Genomic DNA, 20,803 nt, shown 5'->3' with positions numbered 1-20,803 from the left:
TGTGTGTGTTGTGTGTGTGTTGTGTTTGTGTTGTGTGTTGTGTGTGTGTGTGTGTTTGTGTTGTGTGTGTGTGTGTGTGTGTGTTTGTGTGTGTGTGTGTTGTGTTTGTGTTGTGTGTGTGTGTGTGTGTGTTTGTGTGTGTGTTGTGTGTTGTGTGTGTTTGTGTTGTGTGTTGTGTGTGTGTGTGTGTGTGTGTGTTGTGTTTGTGTTGTGTGTTGTGTGTGTGTGTGTGTGTGTGTGTGTGTTTGTGTGTGTGTTGTGTGTGTGTGTGTGTGTGTGTGTTTGTGTGTGTTGTGTGTTGTGTGTGTTTGTGTTGTGTGTTGTGTGTGTGTGTGTGTGTGTGTGTTGTGTTTGTGTTGTGTGTGTGTGTGTGTGTTGTGTTTGTGTTGTGTGTGTGTGTGTGTGTGTGTGTGTGTGTTTGTGTGTGTGTTGTGTGTGTGTGTGTGTGTGTTTGTGTGTGTTGTGTGTTGTGTGTGTTTGTGTTGTGTGTTGTGTGTGTGTGTGTGTGTGTGTGTGTTGTGTTTGTGTTGTGTGTGTGTGTGTGTGTTGTGTTTGTGTTGTGTGTGTGTGTGTGTGTTGTGTTTGTGTTGTGTGTTGTGTGTGTGTGTGTGTGTGTGTTGTGTTTGTGTTGTGTGTGTGTGTGTGTGTGTGTTGTGTTTGTGTTGTGTGTTGTGTGTGTGTGTGTGTGTTGTGTGTGTGTGTGTGTTGTGTGTTGTGTGTGTGTGTGTGTGTGTGTTGTGTGTTGTGTGTGTGTGTGTGTGTGTGTTGTGTCTACCTCATCACTCTCACTTCTTCTTCCCTCCTATGGTGAGGTTCTCGCTCTTCTTCTTCTGCACCTGAGGGTCAGAAAGGGGCCTATATATTTGAAAAATCACAAGAAGTGAAGTATGCAGTACACACTGTCTATCATGTGCTTATATTTTTTGAATATTTATGGGTTATGTTCTTTGTTTTATGGTATCAGAAGTATTTTGATAGTAGGAAATACTCCAATCTCGATGGTGATTTGATGGATACTCGAGGCTTTTGAAAAACACACAATATTATTTTCTTCACTAAAAACTTTGGTCTCTGAGAAAGCTCCAAATTATTCTAAAACTGTTTAATAAAACGGTCTGTTTTATGTGATTTGACAACTTCTGTCCCATATATAACACCAGCAGGCCTATTGAAGAGCTGTACTGTTGTACATGTGTAGTACTTGTACTGTACTTGTGCAGGATGTGTGTAGTAAGTGTGTAGTAAGTGTGTAGTACTTGTGTAGTACTTGTGTAGTAAGTGTGTAGTACTTGTGTAGTAAGTGTGTAGTAAGTGTGTAGTACTTGTGTAGTAAGTGTGTAGTACTTGTGTAGTACTTGTGTAGTAAGTGTGTAGTACTTGTGTAGTACTTGTGTAGTACTTGTGTAGTACTTGTGTAGTACTTGTGTAGTACTTGTGTAGTACTTGTGTAGTAAGTGTGTAGTAAGTGTGTAGTACTTGTGTAGTAAGTGTGTAGTACTTGTGTAGTAAGTGTGTAGTACTTGTGTAGTACTTGTGTAGTAAGTGTGTAGTACTTGTGTAGTACTTGTGTAGTACTTGTGTAGTACTTGTGTAGTAAGTGTGTAGTAAGTGTGTAGTACTTGTGTAGTACTTGTGTAGTAAGTGTGTAGTAAGTGTGTAGTACTTGTGTAGTACTTGTGTAGTAAGTGTGTAGTAAGTGTGTAGTACTTGTGTAGTACTTGTGTAGTAAGTGTGTAGTACTTGTGTAGTACTTGTGTAGTACTTGTGTAGTACTTGTGTAGTACTTGTGTAGTAAGTGTGTAGTAAGTGTGTAGTACTTGTGTAGTACTTGTGTAGTACTTGTGTAGTAAGTGTGTAGTACTTGTGTAGTACTTGTGTAGTAAGTGTGTAGTAAGTGTGTAGTACTTGTGTAGTACTTGTGTAGTAAGTGTGTACTTGTGTAGTACTTGTGTAGTACTTGTGTAGTAAGTGTGTAGTACTTGTGTAGTACTTGTGTAGTAAGTGTGTAGTAAGTGTGTAGTAAGTGTGTAGTAAGTGTGTAGTACTTGTGTAGTACTTGTGTAGTAAGTGTGTAGTAAGTGTGTAGTACTTGTGTAGTACTTGTGTAGTACTTGTGTAGTACTTGTGTAGTAAGTGTGTAGTAAGTGTGTAGGACTTGTGTAGTACTTGTGTAGTACTTGTGTAGTACTTGTGTAGTACTTGTGTAGTACTTGTGTAGTAAGTGTGTAGTAAGTGTGTAGTAAGTGTGTAGTACTTGTGTAGTACTTGTGTAGTAAGTGTGTAGTAAGTGTGTAGTAAGTGTGTAGTACTTGTGTAGTACTTGTGTAGTAAGTGTGTAGTAAGTGTGTAGTACTTGTGTAGTACTTGTGTAGTAAGTGTGTAGTAAGTGTGTAGTACTTGTGTAGTACTTGTGTAGTACTTGTGTAGTAAGTGTGTAGTACTTGTGTAGTACTTGTGTAGTACTTGTGTAGTAAGTGTGTAGTACTTGTGTAGTACTTGTGTAGTAAGTGTGTAGTAAGTGTGTAGTACTTGTGTAGTACTTGTGTAGTACTTGTGTAGTAAGTGTGTAGTACTTGTGTAGTACTTGTGTAGTACTTGTGTAGTACTTGTGTAGTAAGTGTGTAGTAAGTGTGTAGTACTTGTGTAGTACTTGTGTAGTACTTGTGTAGTAAGTGTGTAGTAAGTGTGTAGTACTTGTGTAGTACTTGTGTAGTAAGTGTGTAGTAAGTGTGTAGTAAGTGTGTAGTACTTGTGTAGTACTTGTGTAGTAAGTGTGTAGTAAGTGTGTAGTACTTGTGTAGTACTTGTGTAGTACTTGTGTAGTACTTGTGTAGTAAGTGTGTAGTAAGTGTGTAGTACTTGTGTAGTACTTGTGTAGTAAGTGTGTAGTAAGTGTGTAGTACTTGTGTAGTACTTGTGTAGTAAGTGTGTAGTAAGTGTGTAGTACTTGTGTAGTACTTGTGTAGTAAGTGTGTAGTACTTGTGTAGTACTTGTGTAGTACTTGTGTAGTACTTGTGTAGTACTTGTGTAGTAAGTGTGTAGTAAGTGTGTAGTACTTGTGTAGTACTTGTGTAGTAAGTGTGTAGTAAGTGTGTAGTACTTGTGTAGTACTTGTGTAGTAAGTGTGTAGTAAGTGTGTAGTACTTGTGTAGTACTTGTGTAGTAAGTGTGTAGTACTTGTGTAGTACTTGTGTAGTACTTGTGTAGTAAGTGTGTAGTAAGTGTGTAGTACTTGTGTAGTACTTGTGTAGTAAGTGTGTAGTAAGTGTGTAGTACTTGTGTAGTACTTGTGTAGTAAGTGTGTAGTAAGTGTGTAGTAAGTGTGTAGTACTTGTGTAGTACTTGTGTAGTACTTGTGTAGTACTTGTGTAGTAAGTGTGTAGTAAGTGTGTAGTACTTGTGTAGTACTTGTGTAGTAAGTGTGTAGTAAGTGTGTAGTACTTGTGTAGTACTTGTGTAGTAAGTGTGTAGTAAGTGTGTAGTACTTGTGTAGTACTTGTGTAGTACTTGTGTAGTACTTGTGTAGTAAGTGTGTAGTAAGTGTGTAGTAAGTGTGTAGTACTTGTGTAGTACTTGTGTAGTAAGTGTGTAGTACTTGTGTAGTACTTGTGTAGTACTTGTGTAGTAAGTGTGTAGTACTTGTGTAGTACTTGTGTAGTACTTGTGTAGTACTTGTGTAGTAAGTGTGTAGTAAGTGTGTAGTACTTGTGTAGTACTTGTGTAGTAAGTGTGTAGTACTTGTGTAGTACTTGTGTAGTAAGTGTGTAGTAAGTGTGTAGTACTTGTGTAGTACTTGTGTAGTACTTGTGTAGTACTTGTGTAGTAAGTGTGTAGTGAGTGTGTAGTACTTGTGTAGTACTTGTTTAGTACTTGTGTAGTAAGTGTGTAGTACTTGTGTAGTACTTGTGTAGTACTTGTGTAGTAAGTGTGTAGTACTTGTGTAGTACTTGTGTAGTACTTGTGTAGTAAGTGTGTAGTACTTGTGTAGTACTTGTGTAGTACTTGTGTAGTAAGTGTGTAGTGAGTGTGTAGTACTTGTGTAGTACTTGTTTAGTACTTGTGTAGTACTTGTACCTCGTTCATGGCGTCGTCGATCTGCTTGAGCTCCTCGTATCGGTCTCTGGACTCTCGGAGCGGCTGCACCATGGCCTCCTCGATCTGAGGGAAGAGCTGAGGAGGGACAGACATTCAGCACCGGGACAAACTGCTGCTGCTGCTGCTGTAAAGTACTAGTACTCATTTATGAAGTACTTTAGTGCAGAATTGTATTCTAGCTTTTCTTTGTGGAGTGAATAAATGGTCGATTCTCACAGTTTTTCAGTCGTTCATTAAACGTCTTGAATCAAAACAATAAAACGTTTCATTTGTTTTAAACTTGATGGAGCTTCAGTGTCGTTAACTTCACTCATACTTTATTTTACTGACAATTTGATGTATCTTAGTAGAGTAAATGATGACTGTGAATGTACTTGTGTACCACATGTACACAAGTACATGTACACAAGTACATGTACTTGTGTACGTGTACTTGTGTACATGTACTTGTGTACATGTACTTGTGTACTTGTACTTGTGTACATGTACTTGTAATCAAACTGTTCCTAACTAAATATTCAGTTACTTGTGCTGAAAGTGCCACAGCCACAGACCTGACTCGTGACGGAGGCGGAGCTTTGTGGGACGTTTGAGACAAATCTCTGTTTGTAAATCACTAATAAAACATTAAAGTACTTTTGTGAGGAAATAACAAATTACTTGTATTATGCCGTGTTCAAACCGCAGCGTCAAATTTGCGCCCGACGCAGAAGTTTGACACCTGTTTGTCGTCCTGCACGTGCTCAGTGGAGTCGAGTCGTCCTGCACCTGCTCAGTGGAGTCGAGTCGTCCTGCACCTGCTCAGTGGAGTCGAGTCGTCCTGCACCTGCTCAGTGGAGTCGAGTCGTCCTGCACGTGCTCAGTGGAGTCGAGTCGTCCTGCACGTGCTCAGTGGAGTCGAGTCGTCCTGCACGTGCTCAGTGGAGTCGAGTCGTCCTGCACCTGCTCAGAGGAGTCGAGTCGTCCTGCACGTGCTCAGTGGAGTCGAGTCGTCCTGCACGTGCTCAGTGGAGTCGAGTCGTCCTGCACGTGCTCAGTGGAGTCGAGTCGTCCTGCACGTGCTCAGTGGAGTCGAGTCGTCCTGCACGTGCTCAGTGGAGTCGAGTCGTCCTGCACGTGCTCAGTGGAGTCGAGTCGTCCTGCACCTGCTCAGTGGAGTCGAGTCGTCCTGCACCTGCTCAGTGGAGTCGAGTCGTCCTGCAGGTGCTCAGTGGAGTCGAGTCGTCCTGCACCTGCTCAGTGGAGTCGAGTCGTCCTGGACCTGCTCAGTGGAGTCGAGTCGTCCTGCACGTGCTCAGTGGAGTCGAGTCGTCCTGCACGTGCTCAGTGGAGTCGAGTCGTCCTGCACGTGCTCAGTGGAGTCGAGTCGTCCTGCATATGCTCAGTGGAGTCGAGTCGTCCTGCACGTGCTCAGTGGAGGAGTTGTGCTGCGTTGCTTTACAAAGTCCAAAAGTGGAGGTGATGGGCCCCGGGGCCCGTCCGGGACCCGCAGATACTTCAGGTGAACAGAGATTAGTCAATATCATTATTTGCTCCAAGAGCTGCGTCTTAAGTTTTTTTTTATCGTTGCCGGGTTTGTTTTGGGTCTTCCGGCTCGTGCGTAGCACTGAGCGTATCCTCTGATTGGCTGCTGCGCCGCGTCCAACGCAGAAAAGTTGAGCTTTGTCCAACGCTTTGCGTCGAACGCTTTGAACGCTTCGGACGCGCGTCCAAAGCGTCCAGAGCGTCCAGAGTGTCCAGAGTGTCCGACACTTAAACGTCCCCAACGCGTCACACCCAACGCCGAAAACGCAGGAATCGCGCTGCAGAAAATGCAGGACGCCCAAGTTTACATGGACTTTGAATGTAAACTGGACGCTTTGGACGCTTTGGACGCTTTGGTGTGAACGAGCCAGTAGGTAACTTCCCCAGCACTGATCCTCTCTGACCACTAGAGGGCAGTGAATGACCAGCATGTGCAGGAAATCATTCAGGGCTCAGTTCCCTCTGGAGATCATCAGTTTCAGGATCAGGATCAGGGTCAGGGTCAGGGTCGGGTAAGGTTCAGGGTCAGGGTCGGGTAAGGTTCAGGGTCAGGATCAGGGTCGGGTAAGGTTCAGGGTCAGGATCAGGGTCAGGGTCAGGGTCAGGATCAGGATCAGGGTCAGGGTCAGGGTCAGGGTCAGGGTCGGGTAAGGTTCAGGGTCAGGGTCGGGTAAGGTTCAGGGTCAGGATCAGGGTCAGGATCAGGATCAGGATCAGGATCAGGGTCAGGGTCAGGGTCGGGTAAGGTTCAGGGTCAGGGTCAGGATCAGGGTCAGGGTCAGGGTCGGGTAAGATTCAGGGTCAGGGTCGGGTAAGGTTCAGGGTCAGGATCAGGGTCGGGTAAGGTTCAGGGTCAGGGTCAGGGTCAGGATCAGGGTCAGGGTCAGGATCAGGGTCAGGGTCAGGGTCAGGGTCGGGTAAGGTTCAGGGTCAGGGTCGGGTAAGGTTCAGGGTCAGGATCAGGGTCAGGATCAGGGTCAGGATCAGGGTCGGGTAAGGTTCAGGGTCAGGGTCAAAATCAGGGTCGGGTAAGGTTCAGGGTCAGGATCAGGGTCAGGGTCAGGGTCAGGGTCAGGATCAGGATCAGGGTCAGGGTCAGGGTCAGGGTCAGGGTCAGGGTCGGGTAAGGTTCAGGGTCAGGGTCGGGTAAGGTTCAGGGTCAGGGTCGGGTAAGGTTCAGGGTCAGGATCAGGGTCGGGTAAGGTTCAGGGTCAGGGTCAGGGTCAGGATCAGGGTCAGGGTCAGGATCAGGGTCAGGGTCAGGGTCAGGGTCGGGTAAGGTTCAGGGTCAGGGTCGGGTAAGGTTCAGGGTCAGGATCAGGGTCAGGATCAGGGTCAGGATCAGGGTCAGGGTCGGGTAAGGTTCAGGGTCAGGGTCGGGATCAGGGTCGGGTAAGGTTCAGGGTCAGGATCAGGGTCAGGGTCAGGGTCAGGATCAGGATCAGGATCAGGATCAGGATCAGGGTCAGGGTCAGGGTCGGGTAAGGTTCAGGGTCGGGTAAGGTTCAGGGTCAGGATCAGGGTCGGGTAAGGTTCAGGGTCAGGGTCAGGATCAGGATCAGGGTCAGGATCAGGGTCGGGATCAGGATCAGGGTCAGGGTCAGGGTCGGGTAAGGTTCAGGGTCAGGGTCGGGTAAGGTTCAGGGTCAGGATCAGGGTCAGGATCAGGATCAGGATCAGGATCAGGGTCAGGATCAGGGTCAGGGTCAGGGTCAGGTAAGGTTCAGGGTCAGGGTCAGGATCAGGATCAGGGTCAGGGTCAGGGTCGGGTAAGGTTCAGGGTCGGGTAAGGTTCAGGGTCAGGATCAGGGTCGGGTAAGGTTCAGGGTCAGGGTCAGGATCAGGATCAGGGTCAGGATCAGGGTCGGGATCAGGATCAGGGTCAGGGTCGGGTAAGGTTCAGGGTCAGGGTCGGGTAAGGTTCAGGGTCAGGATCAGGGTCAGGATCAGGATCAGGATCAGGATCAGGATCAGGGTCAGGGTCAGGTAAGGTTCAGGGTCAGGATCAGGATCAGGGTCAGGATCAGGATCAGGATCAGGATCAGGATCAGGATCAGGGTCAGGATCAGGATCAGGATCAGGGTCAGGGTCAGGGTCAGGGTCAGGTAAGGTTCAGGGTCAGGATCAGGGTCAGGATCAGGGTCAGGGTCAGGGTCAGGGTCGGGTCATGTCTCACAATGTGGGTTAGTTGGGTATGATGTTGGGCGGGTGGGTCAGAACTGGCTCACTCTTGCTCTCGTACCTTCAACACGCTCTCGAACATGGGGATGAGCACAAACTTGATGAAGCCGATCTGAGCCGTGGGTTTGGTCACTTTCTCTCGGTCCATGAAGGGGGCCACGGGGAGGCCCTCGGTCTTCTCCCGGTCACTCTGCAACACCGGCCACACATTTAGTGACCACTGTAGTTCTAGTTTGGTTTAAAGTACAGTCCTGGTTTACAGCAAGTACCTGCATGAAGTACTCCTCGAGCAGACAGTCCACCCAGGGCTCGGCCACCTCCATGGGCCGCACCTCGTTGGAGATGTCACAGCATTTGATCAGAACCATCTTTAGCTGCAAAATTGGATAAAACAACAATAAACACTTTTCAACAAAAAAATAGAAGACAAAGCTGCGTCTTCCGGGGCGATGGTTGCCCAGCTTCTGTCGGACTGCGGTCGAGTTTATCCATCGATGTCATGAGTTCACCTGGTGCAGACATAATGAGCGCGGACACTTATTTTAGGAACATGTCTAAGAAAACAAAGAAGAAAAACTCCACCGAGGACCAAGCTGGCAATGCTAGAAACAAAGCTAGCTCGCCCTGTATCTGCACAAGCCCCCACCCAAGGCCCCACCCAAGCCCCCACCCAAGGCCCCACCCAAGCCCCCACCCAAGGCCCCACCCAAGCCCCCACCCAAGGCCCCACCAAGGTCACACACCAAGGACTCACACCAAGGACTCACACCAAGGACTCACACCAAGGACTCACACCAAGGACTCACACCAGGACTCACTCCAAGGACTCACACCAGGACTCACTCCAAGGACTCACACCAGGACTCACACCAGGACTCACTCCAAGGACTCACACCAGGACTCACTCCAAGGACTCACACCAAGGAAACACACCAAGTACTACAGATTACTCACTGTAAAGTTCTGTTGAAGTACTACAGATTACTCACTGGTAAAGTTCTGTTGAAGTACTACAGATTACTCACTGTAAAGTTCTGTTGAAGTACTACAGATTACTCACTGTAAAGTTCTGTTGAAGTACTACAGATTACTCACTGTAAAGTTCTGTTGAAGTACTACAGATTACTCACTGTAAAGTTCTGTTGAAGTACTACAGATTACTCACTGTAAAGTTCTGTTGAAGTACTACAGATTACTCACTGTAAAGTTCTGTTGAAGTACTACAGATTACTCACTGTAAAGTTCTGTTGAAGTACTACAGATTACTCACTGTAAAGTTCTGTTGAAGTACTACAGATTACTCACTGTAAAGTTCTGTTGAAGTACTACAGATTACTCACTGGTAAAGTTCTGTTGAAGTACTACAGATTACTCACTGTAAAGTTCTGTTGAAGTACTACAGATTACTCACTGTAAAGTTCTGTTGAAGTACTACAGATTACTCACTGTAAAGTTCTGTTGAAGTACTACAGATTACTCACTGTAAAGTTCTGTTGAAGTACTACAGATTACTCACTGTAAAGTTCTGTTGAAGTACTACAGATTACTCACTGTAAAGTTCTGTTGAAGTACTACAGATTACTCACTGTAAAGTTCTGTTGAAGTACTACAGATTACTCACTGTAAAGTTCTGTTGAAGTACTACAGATTACTCACTGTAAAGTTCTGTTGAAGTACTACAGATTACTCACTGGTAAAGTTCTGTTGAAGTACTACAGATTACTCACTGTAAAGTTCTGTTGAAGTACTACAGATTACTCACTGTAAAGTTCTGTTGAAGTACTACAGATTACTCACTGTAAAGTTCTGTTGAAGTACTACAGATTACTCACTGTAAAGTTCTGTTGAAGTACTACAGATTACTCACTGTAAAGTTCTGTTGAAGTACTACAGATTACTCACTGTAAAGTTCTGTTGAAGTACTACAGATTACTCACTGTAAAGTTCTGTTGAAGTACTACAGATTACTCACTGTAAAGTTCTGTTGAAGTACTACAGATTACTCACTGTAAAGTTCTGTTGAAGTACTACAGATTGAATGACCTCATATCCGCAGTATAATTTCAACGTGTCATTATTGTGTTTGTTTAGATGTTTAGTTGATTCTTTTTGTATTCCTATTTTTAGTTTCATTTTGTGTTTTGTCTTTATTCTTTTAATAAATACATTTGAAAAGACAAAGGGGAGGGGCCTACTTGCTGCAGATCCTCTGATTATGCTGAAAGGAAATGTTCCACAGTGTGTCATTAAACTCCTTGTTCATGTGACGGGTCAGGTCTGTGGAGAGGAGAGCCCACTGACAGAAACAATGCATGTTTTTAAAGGCATTGTTTCAATAGCACTTAAACACTTACGTTTAATGCCAAACTGTGGAACATTCCAAGCAAACAGATCAGTTCATAGATTGTAGTTTATGAACAGTGACATTTCTTTTTCATTTGTTCTTATAAGATCTAATCACATTGAAAATGAGGAAGAACATGTGACACTCGTGACCCTCACACATGTGACACTCGTGACACTCACAGAGGTGACACTCGTGACACTCACACATGTGACACTCGTGACACTCACAGAGGTGACACTCGTGACACTCACACATGTGACACTCGTGACACTCACAGAGGTGACACTCGTGACACTCACACAGGTGACACTCGTGACACTCACACAGGTGACACTCGTGACACTCACACATGTGACACTCGTGACACTCACAGAGGTGACACTCGTGACACTCACACATGTGACACTCGTGACACTCACAGAGGTGACACTCGTGACACTCACACATGTGACACTCGTGACACTCGCAGAGGTGACACTCGTGACACTCACACATGTGACACTCGTGACACTCGCAGAGGTGACACTCGTGACACTCACACAGGTGACACTCGTGACACTCACACAGGTGACACTCGTGACACTCACACAGGTGACACTCACACATGTGACACTCGTGACACTCACACATGTGACACTCGTGACACTCACAGAGGTGACACTCGTGACACTCAGAGGTGACACTCACACAGGTGACACTCGTGACACTCACACAGGTGACACTCGTGACACTCACACAGGTGACACTCACACAGGTGACACTCGTGACACTCACGCAGGTGACGTGCTCCTCGTCCGCGTAGTCAAAACTGTCCACTTTCTGTTTGAACGAGTCCAGGATCTCGCCATGACGAGCCATGTCTGTGGCCAGGATCAGCGTGATGGTGCCCTGCGAACAGAACCAGACTCAGGTAGGCCTACACTAGTCCTACTTTAGTCGTACAGTAGTCCTGATGTAGTGCTACTCCAGTCCTGATGTGGTCCTATTTAAGTCCTACACTAGTCCAGATGTAGTTCTACTCTAGTCCTGATGTAGTTCTACTCTAGTCCTGATGTAGTTCTACATTAGTCCTGATGTAGTCCTACCCTAGTCCTACACTAGTCCAGATGTAGTTCTACACTAGTCCTGATGTAGTCCTGTTTAAGTTGTACACTAGTCCTGATGTAGTCCTACACTAGTCCTACACTAGTCCAGATGTAGTTCTACTCTAGTCCTGATGTAGTCCTACTCTAGTCCTACACTAGTCCAGATGTAGTTCTACACTAGTCCTACTCTAGTCCTGATGTAGTTCTACACTAGTCCTGATGTAGTCCTACTCGAGTCCTTGGCTAGTCCTACTCTTGTCCTCCTTTAGTCGTTCACTAGTCATGATGTAATCCTACTCGAGTCCTACGATAGTCTTGATGTGGTCCTACTTAAGTTGTACACTAGTTCTGATGTAGTTCTACTCTAGTCCTGATGTAGTCCTACTCTAGTCCTACACTAGTCCAGATCTAGTTCTACTCTAGTCCTGATGTAGTCCTACACTAGTCCAGATGTAGTTCTACTCTAGTCCTGATGTAGTCCTACACTAGTCCAGATATAGTTCTACTCTAGTCCTGATGTAGTTCTACTCTAGTCCTGATGTAGTCCTACTCTAGTCCTACACTAGTCCAGATGTAGTTCTACTCTAGTCCTGATGTAGTCCTACACTAGTCCAGATGTAGTTCTACTCTAGTCCTGATGTAGTTCTACTCTAGTCCTGATGTAGTCCTACTCTAGTCCTACACTAGTCCAGATGTAGTTCTACTCTAGTCCTGATGTAGTCCTACACTAGTCCAGATGTAGTTCTACTCTAGTCCTGATGTAGTTCTACTCTAGTCCTGATGTAGTTCTACATTAGTCCTGATGTAGTCCTACCCTAGTCCTACACTAGTCCAGATGTAGTTCTACACTAGTCCTGATGTAGTCCTGTTTAAGTTGTACACTAGTCCTGATGTAGTCCTACACTAGTCCTACACTAGTCCAGATGTAGTTCTACTCTAGTCCTGATGTAGTCCTACTCTAGTCCTACACTAGTCCAGATGTAGTTCTACACTAGTCCTACTCTAGTCCTGATGTAGTTCTACACTAGTCCTGATGTAGTCCTACTCGAGTCCTTGGCTAGTCCTACTCTTGTCCTCCTTTAGTCGTTCACTAGTCATGATGTAATCCTACTCGAGTCCTACGATAGTCTTGATGTGGTCCTACTTAAGTTGTACACTAGTTCTGATGTAGTTCTACTCTAGTCCTGATGTAGTCCTACTCTAGTCCTACACTAGTCCAGATCTAGTTCTACTCTAGTCCTGATGTAGTCCTACACTAGTCCAGATGTAGTTCTACTCTAGTCCTGATGTAGTCCTACACTAGTCCAGATGTAGTTCTACTCTAGTCCTGATGTAGTTCTACTCTAGTCCTGATGTAGTCCTACCCTAGTCCTACACTAGTCCAGATGTAGTTCTACTCTAGTCCTGATGTAGTCCTACACTAGTCCTGATGTAGTCCTACTCTAGTCCAGATGTAGTTCTACACTAGTCCTGATGTAGTCCTGTTTAAGTTGTACACTAGTCCTGATGTGGTCCTACACTAGTCCTACACTAGTCCAGATGTAGTTCTACTCTAGTCCTGATGTAGTCCTACACTAGTCCTGATGTAGTCCTACTCTAGTCCTACACTAGTCCAGATGTAGTTCTACACTAGTCCTACTCTAGTCCTGATGTAGTTCTACACTAGTCCTGATGTAGTCCTACACTAGTCCTGATGTAGTCCTACTCGAGTCCTTGGCTAGTCCTACTCTTGTCCTCCTTTAGTCGTTCACTAGTCATGATTTAATCCTACTCGAGTCCTACGATAGTCTTGATGTGGTCCTACTTAAGTTGTACACTAGTTCTGATATAGTCCTACTCTAGTCCTGATGTAGTCCTACTCTAGTCCTGATGTAGGCTTACCCTAGTCCTACTCTAGTCCTACTCTAGTCCTGATGTAGGCTTACTCTAGTCCTACTCTAGTCCTGATGTGGTCCTACTCTAGTCTTACGCTAGCCATGATGTAGTCCTACTCTAGTCCTACTCTAGTCCTAATGTGGTCCTTATGTGATGTGGTTCGTCACAAGATCAAGTCAGCGTTTGGTGAGAAATTATTCTTTTCTGTTTCTACTTTTGCCATCTTTGAGTTCACTCTTGTCCAATCATCTAAAGCGCTTCAGGAGTAAAGACGCCCCAGAGCCACGCCTCTCAGCAGAGCCCCGCCTCTCAGCAGAGCCACGCCTCTCAGGGGCCATTTTGGATTGTTTTAACAGCTTCAAGACAATGGAGACTCTTTCAGACTGCACTAATCAGCTCTTAAGGGAACCAGTTGAAATGTGGCTCTCATGTAGTGCTACTGTAGGCCTCATGTAGTCCTGATGTAGTTTGGATGTAAGCCTCATGTAGTCCTACTGTAGGCCTCATGTAGTCCTGATGTAAGCCTCATGTAGTCCTACTGTAGGCCTCATGTGGTCCTGATGTAGTTTGGATGTAAGCCTCATGTAGTCCTACTGTAGGCCTCATGTAGTCCTGATGTAAGCCTCATGTAGTCCTACTGTAGGCCTCATGTGGTCCTGATGTAGTTTGGATGTAAGCCTCATGTAGTCCTACTGTAGGCCTCATGTAGTCCTGATGTAAGCCTCATGTAGTCCTACTGTAGGCCTCATGTGGTCCTGATGTAGTTTGGATGTAAGCCTCATGTAGTCCTACTGTAGGTCTCGTGTGGTCCTGATGTAGTTTGGATGTAAGCCTCATGTAGTCCTACTGTAGGCCTCATGTGGTCCTGATGTAGTTTGGATGTAAGCCTCATGTAGTCCTACTGTAGGTCTCGTGTGGTCCTGATGTAGTTTGGATGTAAGCCTCATGTGGTCCTACTGTAGGTCTTGTGTGGTCCTGATGTAGTTTGGATGTAAGCCTCATGTAGTCCTACTGTAGGCCTTGTGTGGTCCTGATGTAGTTTGGATGTAAGCCTCATGCAATCCTTCTGTAGGCCTTGTGTGGTCCTGATGTAGTTTGGATGTAAGCATCATGTAGTCCTACTGTAGGTCTCGTGTAGTCCTGATGTAGTTTGGATGTAAGCCTCATGTAGTCCTACTGTAGGTCTCATGTGGTCCTGATGTAGTTTGGATGTAAGCCTCATGTAGTCCTACAGTAGGCCCCGTGTGGTCCTGATGTAGTTTGGATGTAAGCCTCATGTAGTCCTACTGTAGGTCTCGTGTGGTCCTGATGTAGTTTGGATGTAAGCCTCATGTAGTCCTACTGTAGGTCTCGTGTAGTCCTGATGTAGTTTGGATGTAAGCCTCATGTAGTCCTACTGTAGGCCCCGTGTGGTCCTGATGTAGTTTGGATGTAAGCCTCATGTAGTCCTACTGTAGGCCTCATGTAGGTCCTGTACCTGTCGTATCTGTTTGAAGGCCTCGGGGTCGAAGCTGGAGAAGATGTTGCAGTCGGGCTGGGAGAAGATCTGGAAGGCGACGGCGCAGTGATGGTTCTCCAGAGGCGAGATGTCGTTGTAGCGCACGGCCAGCTCCGTGCGGGCGTTTATCTGGTACCTGCACAAACCACGCCCCACACTCAAGTTACAGGGACTTCTGACAGGGATAAGGGGGAGGAGCTTTTCATATCTTCTCTTAGTTACATTAAAGCTGAGAGGAGGAGCTACACTGCATTCCAAATCATTATGCTAATTGTGTTTAAGTATCATTCAGGTCGTTTGTTTTCCAGTGAAACTCAGGGATGGGGCTCTTTGGGCCAGTGAAAGAAAAAGGATCTCTAGTGCCAAAAAGAGAGACATAGTTGAATGCATTGGACACGGTTTGAAAACCTTTGATATTTCATTAAAGTGTGATGGTCGAATTATGAAGAGATTTGTAGCTGATTCACACTGACTCGTCCAGATAAAGCCACAATGAGGAAGGTTCCTGACAGACAAGTCCATGGGATTAAGAGAGCAGCAGCTAAAATGTCCTTTACAAAGAAGCAAACAGGGAGCCTCTGGAGTTTTACTGTTGAAAATACTTTTTCTCTTATCAGATGCAGACAGGACACAGAGGTCACAGAGGTCACAAGGTGAGAGTGACTTTCACAAGAAAAGTGGGATATCTCAGCTTTACTTAACCTGCAAATGCATTATCTGCTGATGCTCGTCAAGAGCAGATTGTAGTGGGTGGGACTCGTGATTTGGGCAGTGCTTCCTGGAGTGGGAGGGACTAGGGGCAGTGCTTCCTGGAGTGGGAGGGTCTAGGTGCAGTGGGCAGAGACAGCATTTTCAGGCCACAAATAGACTGAAGGCCAAAAGAACTCCAGGTGTGTTTGTGAGAGTATTAGACGTGTGAAGAGGATGAGCCGTATGAGCCGTACGTGTTGTTGTATCCAGGATGGTCCAGGTCGTGACACACGGCGGCCGTCATCAGGATCAGAAGGTCGACCGGCGTGAACTTCTCCTGAAATATACAAACATGATTATTTTGATCTGGTTTTGTCCAGTTCAGTTGGCTCAGGTCAGGTTAGGTCAGGTTAGGTCAGGTTAGGTCAGGTTAGGTCAGGTTAGGTCAGGTTAGGTTAGGTCAGGTCAGGTTAGGTCAGGTCAGGTTAGGTCAGGTCAGGTCAGGTTAGGTCAGGTTAGGTCTGGCATGGTCTGGCATGGTCTAGTTACGATCTGCAGTGGTTTGCTCTGGTTTGTCTTCTTTGGTCTGTTTGCGCTGATTTGGTTCCAGTTTGGTATATTTTAAAGTGTTTTTTTCTCTCAAATTCTAGCTCTGCAACAAGCGTAAGGATGTGCTTTGATGTAATGTTAAAACATTAAAGTGTTAATTAAACAATTATGTGCCTGCCCCATCCAAAGATATATTTTTTACTAATTAGGCTGAGCAAAATAATATGTCTGTTTGCCGTAACCCGACCGTCACGCCGACTAAATTTTTTTATCAGCATTTTGTTGATAAAACGTCGAATTTTACTTTTATTTTTCAATTATTTCGCCGACTCACCGACCGGACTTCCCTTAACCACCGTGTCAAATATTTTTATCACGCTTGTTATCCTTATAGCAAAGATAACGCACTGCGCAACGCATGTGCGTCTTTATAATCACTCCCCCACATGTGTCTGTAACGAAACAGACCACGGGTGAGTGACGACAAATTGCCTTTAACAAGTTGGTTATCCTGTTGTTGTTGTTGTTGTTTTATGGCGGTTGCCATCCGAGTGTTGCATTACCGCCAGACTTTATTCCTTAGACTGTGTCGCAGTCCTAACAGTTCTTCTTCCAGTGCTTTGACTAGAGGGGTGCTTTGACAAAGCCCAAGAGGTCATGAGACGTCTTTGTTATTGTATCCTATAGAAGTTCTTCTTCCCCTCAGACTTTATCGTAGTCCGTAAAAGTTCTTATTCCATTGCTTTGGTTATCCTGTTGTTGTTGTTGTTGTTGTTGTTGTTGTTTTATGGCGGTTGGCATCCGAGTGTTGCATTACCGCCAGACTTTATTCCTCAGACGTTTCGTAGTCCTCAGACTCTGTCGTAGTCCGTAAAAGTACACCTTCCATTGCTTTAGTGTTACAAAGCCCATTGAGGTCATGATATGTCTTTGTGACTAGAATAGTTGTTGTGTCAGAGACCAACCGGCTTTATTCCAGGGAGACTCTTCTTCATCTTCCTCTCCCTCTTTGACGTTCGGTGCTTTGGAAGTACAAAGCCCATGAGGTCATGGGACGTCTTTGTTGTTTACAAAGCCCATGAGGTCACGGGACGTCTTTGTCGTTTTATCCTTTAGAAGTCCTTCTTCCATCACTTTGGTGTTTCTAGGCCCATGAAGTCAAAGCGCGTTAGAACATCCTCTTGCTCCTCATCCTCGGCTCAGTCTCCAACACCCCCCACCTCTATAAACGTTTACCCAGCCCTGTGCTACATAAGTAAGCAACCACAGCCTGACACAAACAGCCTGTGATTGGATCGCCAGAACGTTCCGCAGATTGAACTCCCGCCCATTATTCCGAAACCACAAGGCCAACCCGGCCCTTTCTCTATCATAAGCCTCACAGCAAATCAGCACATGCTCGACAGTCTCTGGCACCCGACAGCGACCACACAGACCGGTCGGATGCTTGCCTATCCTACTCAGTGACCAATTGAGTCCAGCATGGCCAATCCTCATGCGGGCGAAGGCCCTTTCCTCCCACGCGTTCCTGCCCATAGACCCGCAAGGACCCACACTACCCTGTATGTGATAGAGATGCCGTCCAGTAACACAGTGGCTCCAAAATTCCTGCCAAAGGCCGACCACATGACTCTTGATAACGGGCTTGACTTCAGATTTGCTTAACTCAACCGCCACATCAATTGATGGCCGCCTAAGGGAACGCTTAGCCAGTGCATCAGCCATTTTGTTACCATCCACCCCCACATGCGCAGGGACCCAAATGAAGGAAACCCTCACATCCTTCCTGGACAGGGAGAGCAGCAGACAGAAGATGCCATTCAACACATCCTGTCTGCAATCCGATTTCCCAGATTTAATGCTTTGCAATGCAGAAAGGCTGTCAGAGGCCACCACAATGCCGCAACACTGCAAAGCAGATTCCGCCCATTCCAATGCCAACCGTATCGCTATGAGTTCCGACGTGAAAACAGAAAGGCGATCTGTCAACCTCTTCTTGACCGCCAGCCCCAGGTCAGGCACAAAATAAGCGGCGCCAGTACGCCCACTCTCAGGATCCCTAGACCCGTCGGTATAAATAAACACATCACCTGAGTGCTTATCGATGAGCGCTTGAACGGCAAACTGCGGTGCCCTCCCAGCGACTCCTCTAAGCTTGCCATGCAACATGAACATGAACAGGAGCCGGGACAAACTTCCACGGAGCTATAGCAGACAAAGCCACCGACGGGCTCACACGCAGATCACCAACCCCCGCAAGCCGCGCCTTCGCATTTCCTACCTGGCTAAAAACCATACCGCCAGCCTCACTCTGCCCCCCATCAACCCTGAGAAAGTCCCTCACCGGGTGAGAGCTCGTATGACCTTGCACATTCACCCAGTAAGCCAACAGAAGTTCTAGCCTCCGGAGCCGCAACGGCAATTCCCCCAACTCAACCTGCAGCGCCGAGACAGGGGAGGTCCTAAAAGCCCTACAGCAGATGCGCAAGGCCTGGGCTTGCTCCACATCAAGCTTCTTTAAGTTAGTCTCAGCCGCAGACATGTAGGCTATACAGCCACAATCAATAGCCGCCCTCATGACGGCCCGATAAATACCCAGGAGCGACCTTCTGCTGGCCCCCCAGTCCTGGCCGAATAGACAACGAAGCAAGTTATTCACCCTTTTGCATTTACCACTGACCTCATCAATGTGCTGACGCCAACTAAGCCTCTCGTCAAAGGTGACCCCCAAGAACCTCACCTCCCTGACCTGTTCGAGCACCTGCCCATGCAGTCGAAGGGAGACGTCCCTATGCCCATTGAAGAAACAGATCACTTGAGACTTCCGTACGGACAGTTTAAACCCCCACTTCAGGGTCCACTGCTCCACCTGCTGTATTGCCCTTTGCAGTTTCGCCTCGTAAAACCGGTGATTCCTCCCTCTCACCCATAGAGTGCCATCGTCAGCATAAAGGCTCCTCCCAACAGACCCATCCACGTCGTCAAAGATGTCCTTAATCATAACATTGAAAAAGATAGGGCTACACACACTCCCCTGCGGGATCCCATTCTCCACCCCATAGACCCCAGAGTAAGCAGCGCCCACTCTGGTTTAGATACGCCGGCCAGACAGAAAGCTCCGGACCCAGTTAAACAGTTTACCCTTCACACCACACTTCCGCAGCTTAATGAGAAGCCCATCCTTCCAAACCATATCGTACGCCTTCTCCACATCGAAGAGCACCGCAATAACCTTTTCTTTCTGAGCCCTGGCCAGCTGGATATCAGATTCCAAACACAACACGGAATCCATGGTGTTCCTGCCCCTACGGAAACCACTCTGGTGCGCGGGAAGCAAACCCTGACTCTCCAAGAAGTAATCCAACCGCTCGGTAACCATGCGCTCCATCGTTTTCCCGAGCTGCGACGTCAAGGCAATCGGCCTATAACTTGAAGGGTCAGACGCTGGCCTACCCGGCTTCAGAACCGGAACCACCGTAGACTGTTTCCACGCAGATGGAACACAACCTGAATCCCAAACACGGTTGAAAAGACCCAGGACTAGCCCAAGCGTGTCGTCAGTCAAATGAGAGAGCATGTCATAGCACACCTCATCTTTACCCGGGGCTGTCTGTTTCGCCTTAGAAAGTGCTCTCCTTAGCTCAAACAAACTAAACGGAAGGTCAAGGTCATCTTGAGTCGAAGGCTGGTGCCCAATCAGCTCAGAATTCTGGGCCAGAGTACTCTCCCTGTAGTGCCTTTCCGCAGGTGAGAGATTGTCAGAGCTGTGCACCGACACAAAGGTGCTGGCCAACAGTTCAGCTTTGTCAACGTCGCTGACTGCTTCAACACCATTCAGTATTAGGACCGGGGTCCCATGACGGCGTTCAACCCCATGCATCCGCTTAATCATCCCCCAAACATCCCCGAGACGCGCTTCTCTCCCAATTTTGGAACAATACCGCCTCCAATAGGCACTCTTGGCCGTTCTTACAGTTTTCCGCACAACAGCGCGGGCCCTCTTGTAGTCAATGAGGGCACCCTCAGTGTGGGTAACCCTTAGCCGGCGAAACGCCGCATTTCTCGCCCTAACAGCATGACCACATGCTTCATTCCACCACGGCACCTGCTTCCTATGTCCACTACCACCACTCTTAGGAATCGTGCCTACCGCTGACTGCGTGATGAGCGAGACAATTGCACTATTGAGATCATCCACCTGAGTCAATCCTCCTTCCTGCAGAACCCTAGAACCATCATCAGCTTTCCTCAGGAAAGCCCCCCAGTTCGCCCTTGCCAACTGCCACCTCTGGATCCTCATCCCCCTGACCACACAGCTCCCAAAGCCAATCTCGGTGCGGACTAGATAGTGATCGCTACCAAAAGAAAGATTACCAAGAACCTCCCAACTACAAACACCAGCTAACTCCTTGGACACAAGCGTAAGATCTATTGCACTTTCCGTACCGGTCCCCATATCATAGCGGGTCCCACTCCCATCATTCAGACAAACCAACTCCCTTTGATTGATAAAACCCTCTACCACCTGCCCATACCTATCGGTACCACTACCGCCCCACAAAGCGCTATGCACATTAAAATCCCCACACCACACGGCCTTTCCCCGAACATCCTTACCGATACTATGTAAGGACTCTAACGTTAACTCACCACACGGATTATAAAGGTTAACCACAGTAACAGCTTCACCACCCAGCCAGACCCTCACCGCAAGAGCCTCCGGCGCTTTACTCACACTGACAACAACGTAATTTAGGTCATCTCGGACAAACACAGCCACACCTCCGCCTCTAACCTGCTCCCTATCATTCCTAACACACACATACCCTTGTATCCCAAAACCCCACCTAGGTCGTAACCAAGTCTCCTGCACGCACATAACGTGAGGCTTGTTCAACAAGGTAGAGACAAAATGCTTAAATTCCTGGCCATTAGCACGAAGACTACGCGCATTCCAT

At 46.8% G+C, this 20,803-nt stretch overlaps 1 protein-coding gene across 1 annotated transcript in view; it reads right to left on the bottom strand.

Moving 5' to 3' along the window:
• Nucleotides 1-20,803, bottom strand: part of pde9aa (phosphodiesterase 9aa) — a 96,740-nt gene that overhangs the window by 2,161 nt on the left and 73,776 nt on the right. Inside the window, exons 12-18 of the mRNA XM_072444183.1 lie at nt 15,551-15,633; nt 14,586-14,742; nt 10,923-11,036; nt 8,071-8,175; nt 7,863-7,991; nt 4,076-4,171; nt 776-836 (exon numbers count right to left, since the gene is read on the bottom strand). Coding sequence (XP_072300284.1) covers nt 786-836; nt 4,076-4,171; nt 7,863-7,991; nt 8,071-8,175; nt 10,923-11,036; nt 14,586-14,742; nt 15,551-15,633 — 735 coding nt within the window. The 3' untranslated portion in view covers nt 776-785. The remainder of the gene's footprint in view (nt 1-775; nt 837-4,075; nt 4,172-7,862; nt 7,992-8,070; nt 8,176-10,922; nt 11,037-14,585; nt 14,743-15,550; nt 15,634-20,803) is intronic.

This window comes from Eucyclogobius newberryi, unplaced genomic scaffold, assembly GCF_026437365.1.
Source record: "Eucyclogobius newberryi isolate DKJ021-1_F unplaced genomic scaffold, fEucNew1.0.hap1 SCAF_14, whole genome shotgun sequence".
Lineage (NCBI taxonomy): Eukaryota > Metazoa > Chordata > Actinopteri > Gobiiformes > Gobiidae > Eucyclogobius > Eucyclogobius newberryi.
This window is presented reverse-complemented; position numbering and strand designations above follow the sequence as displayed.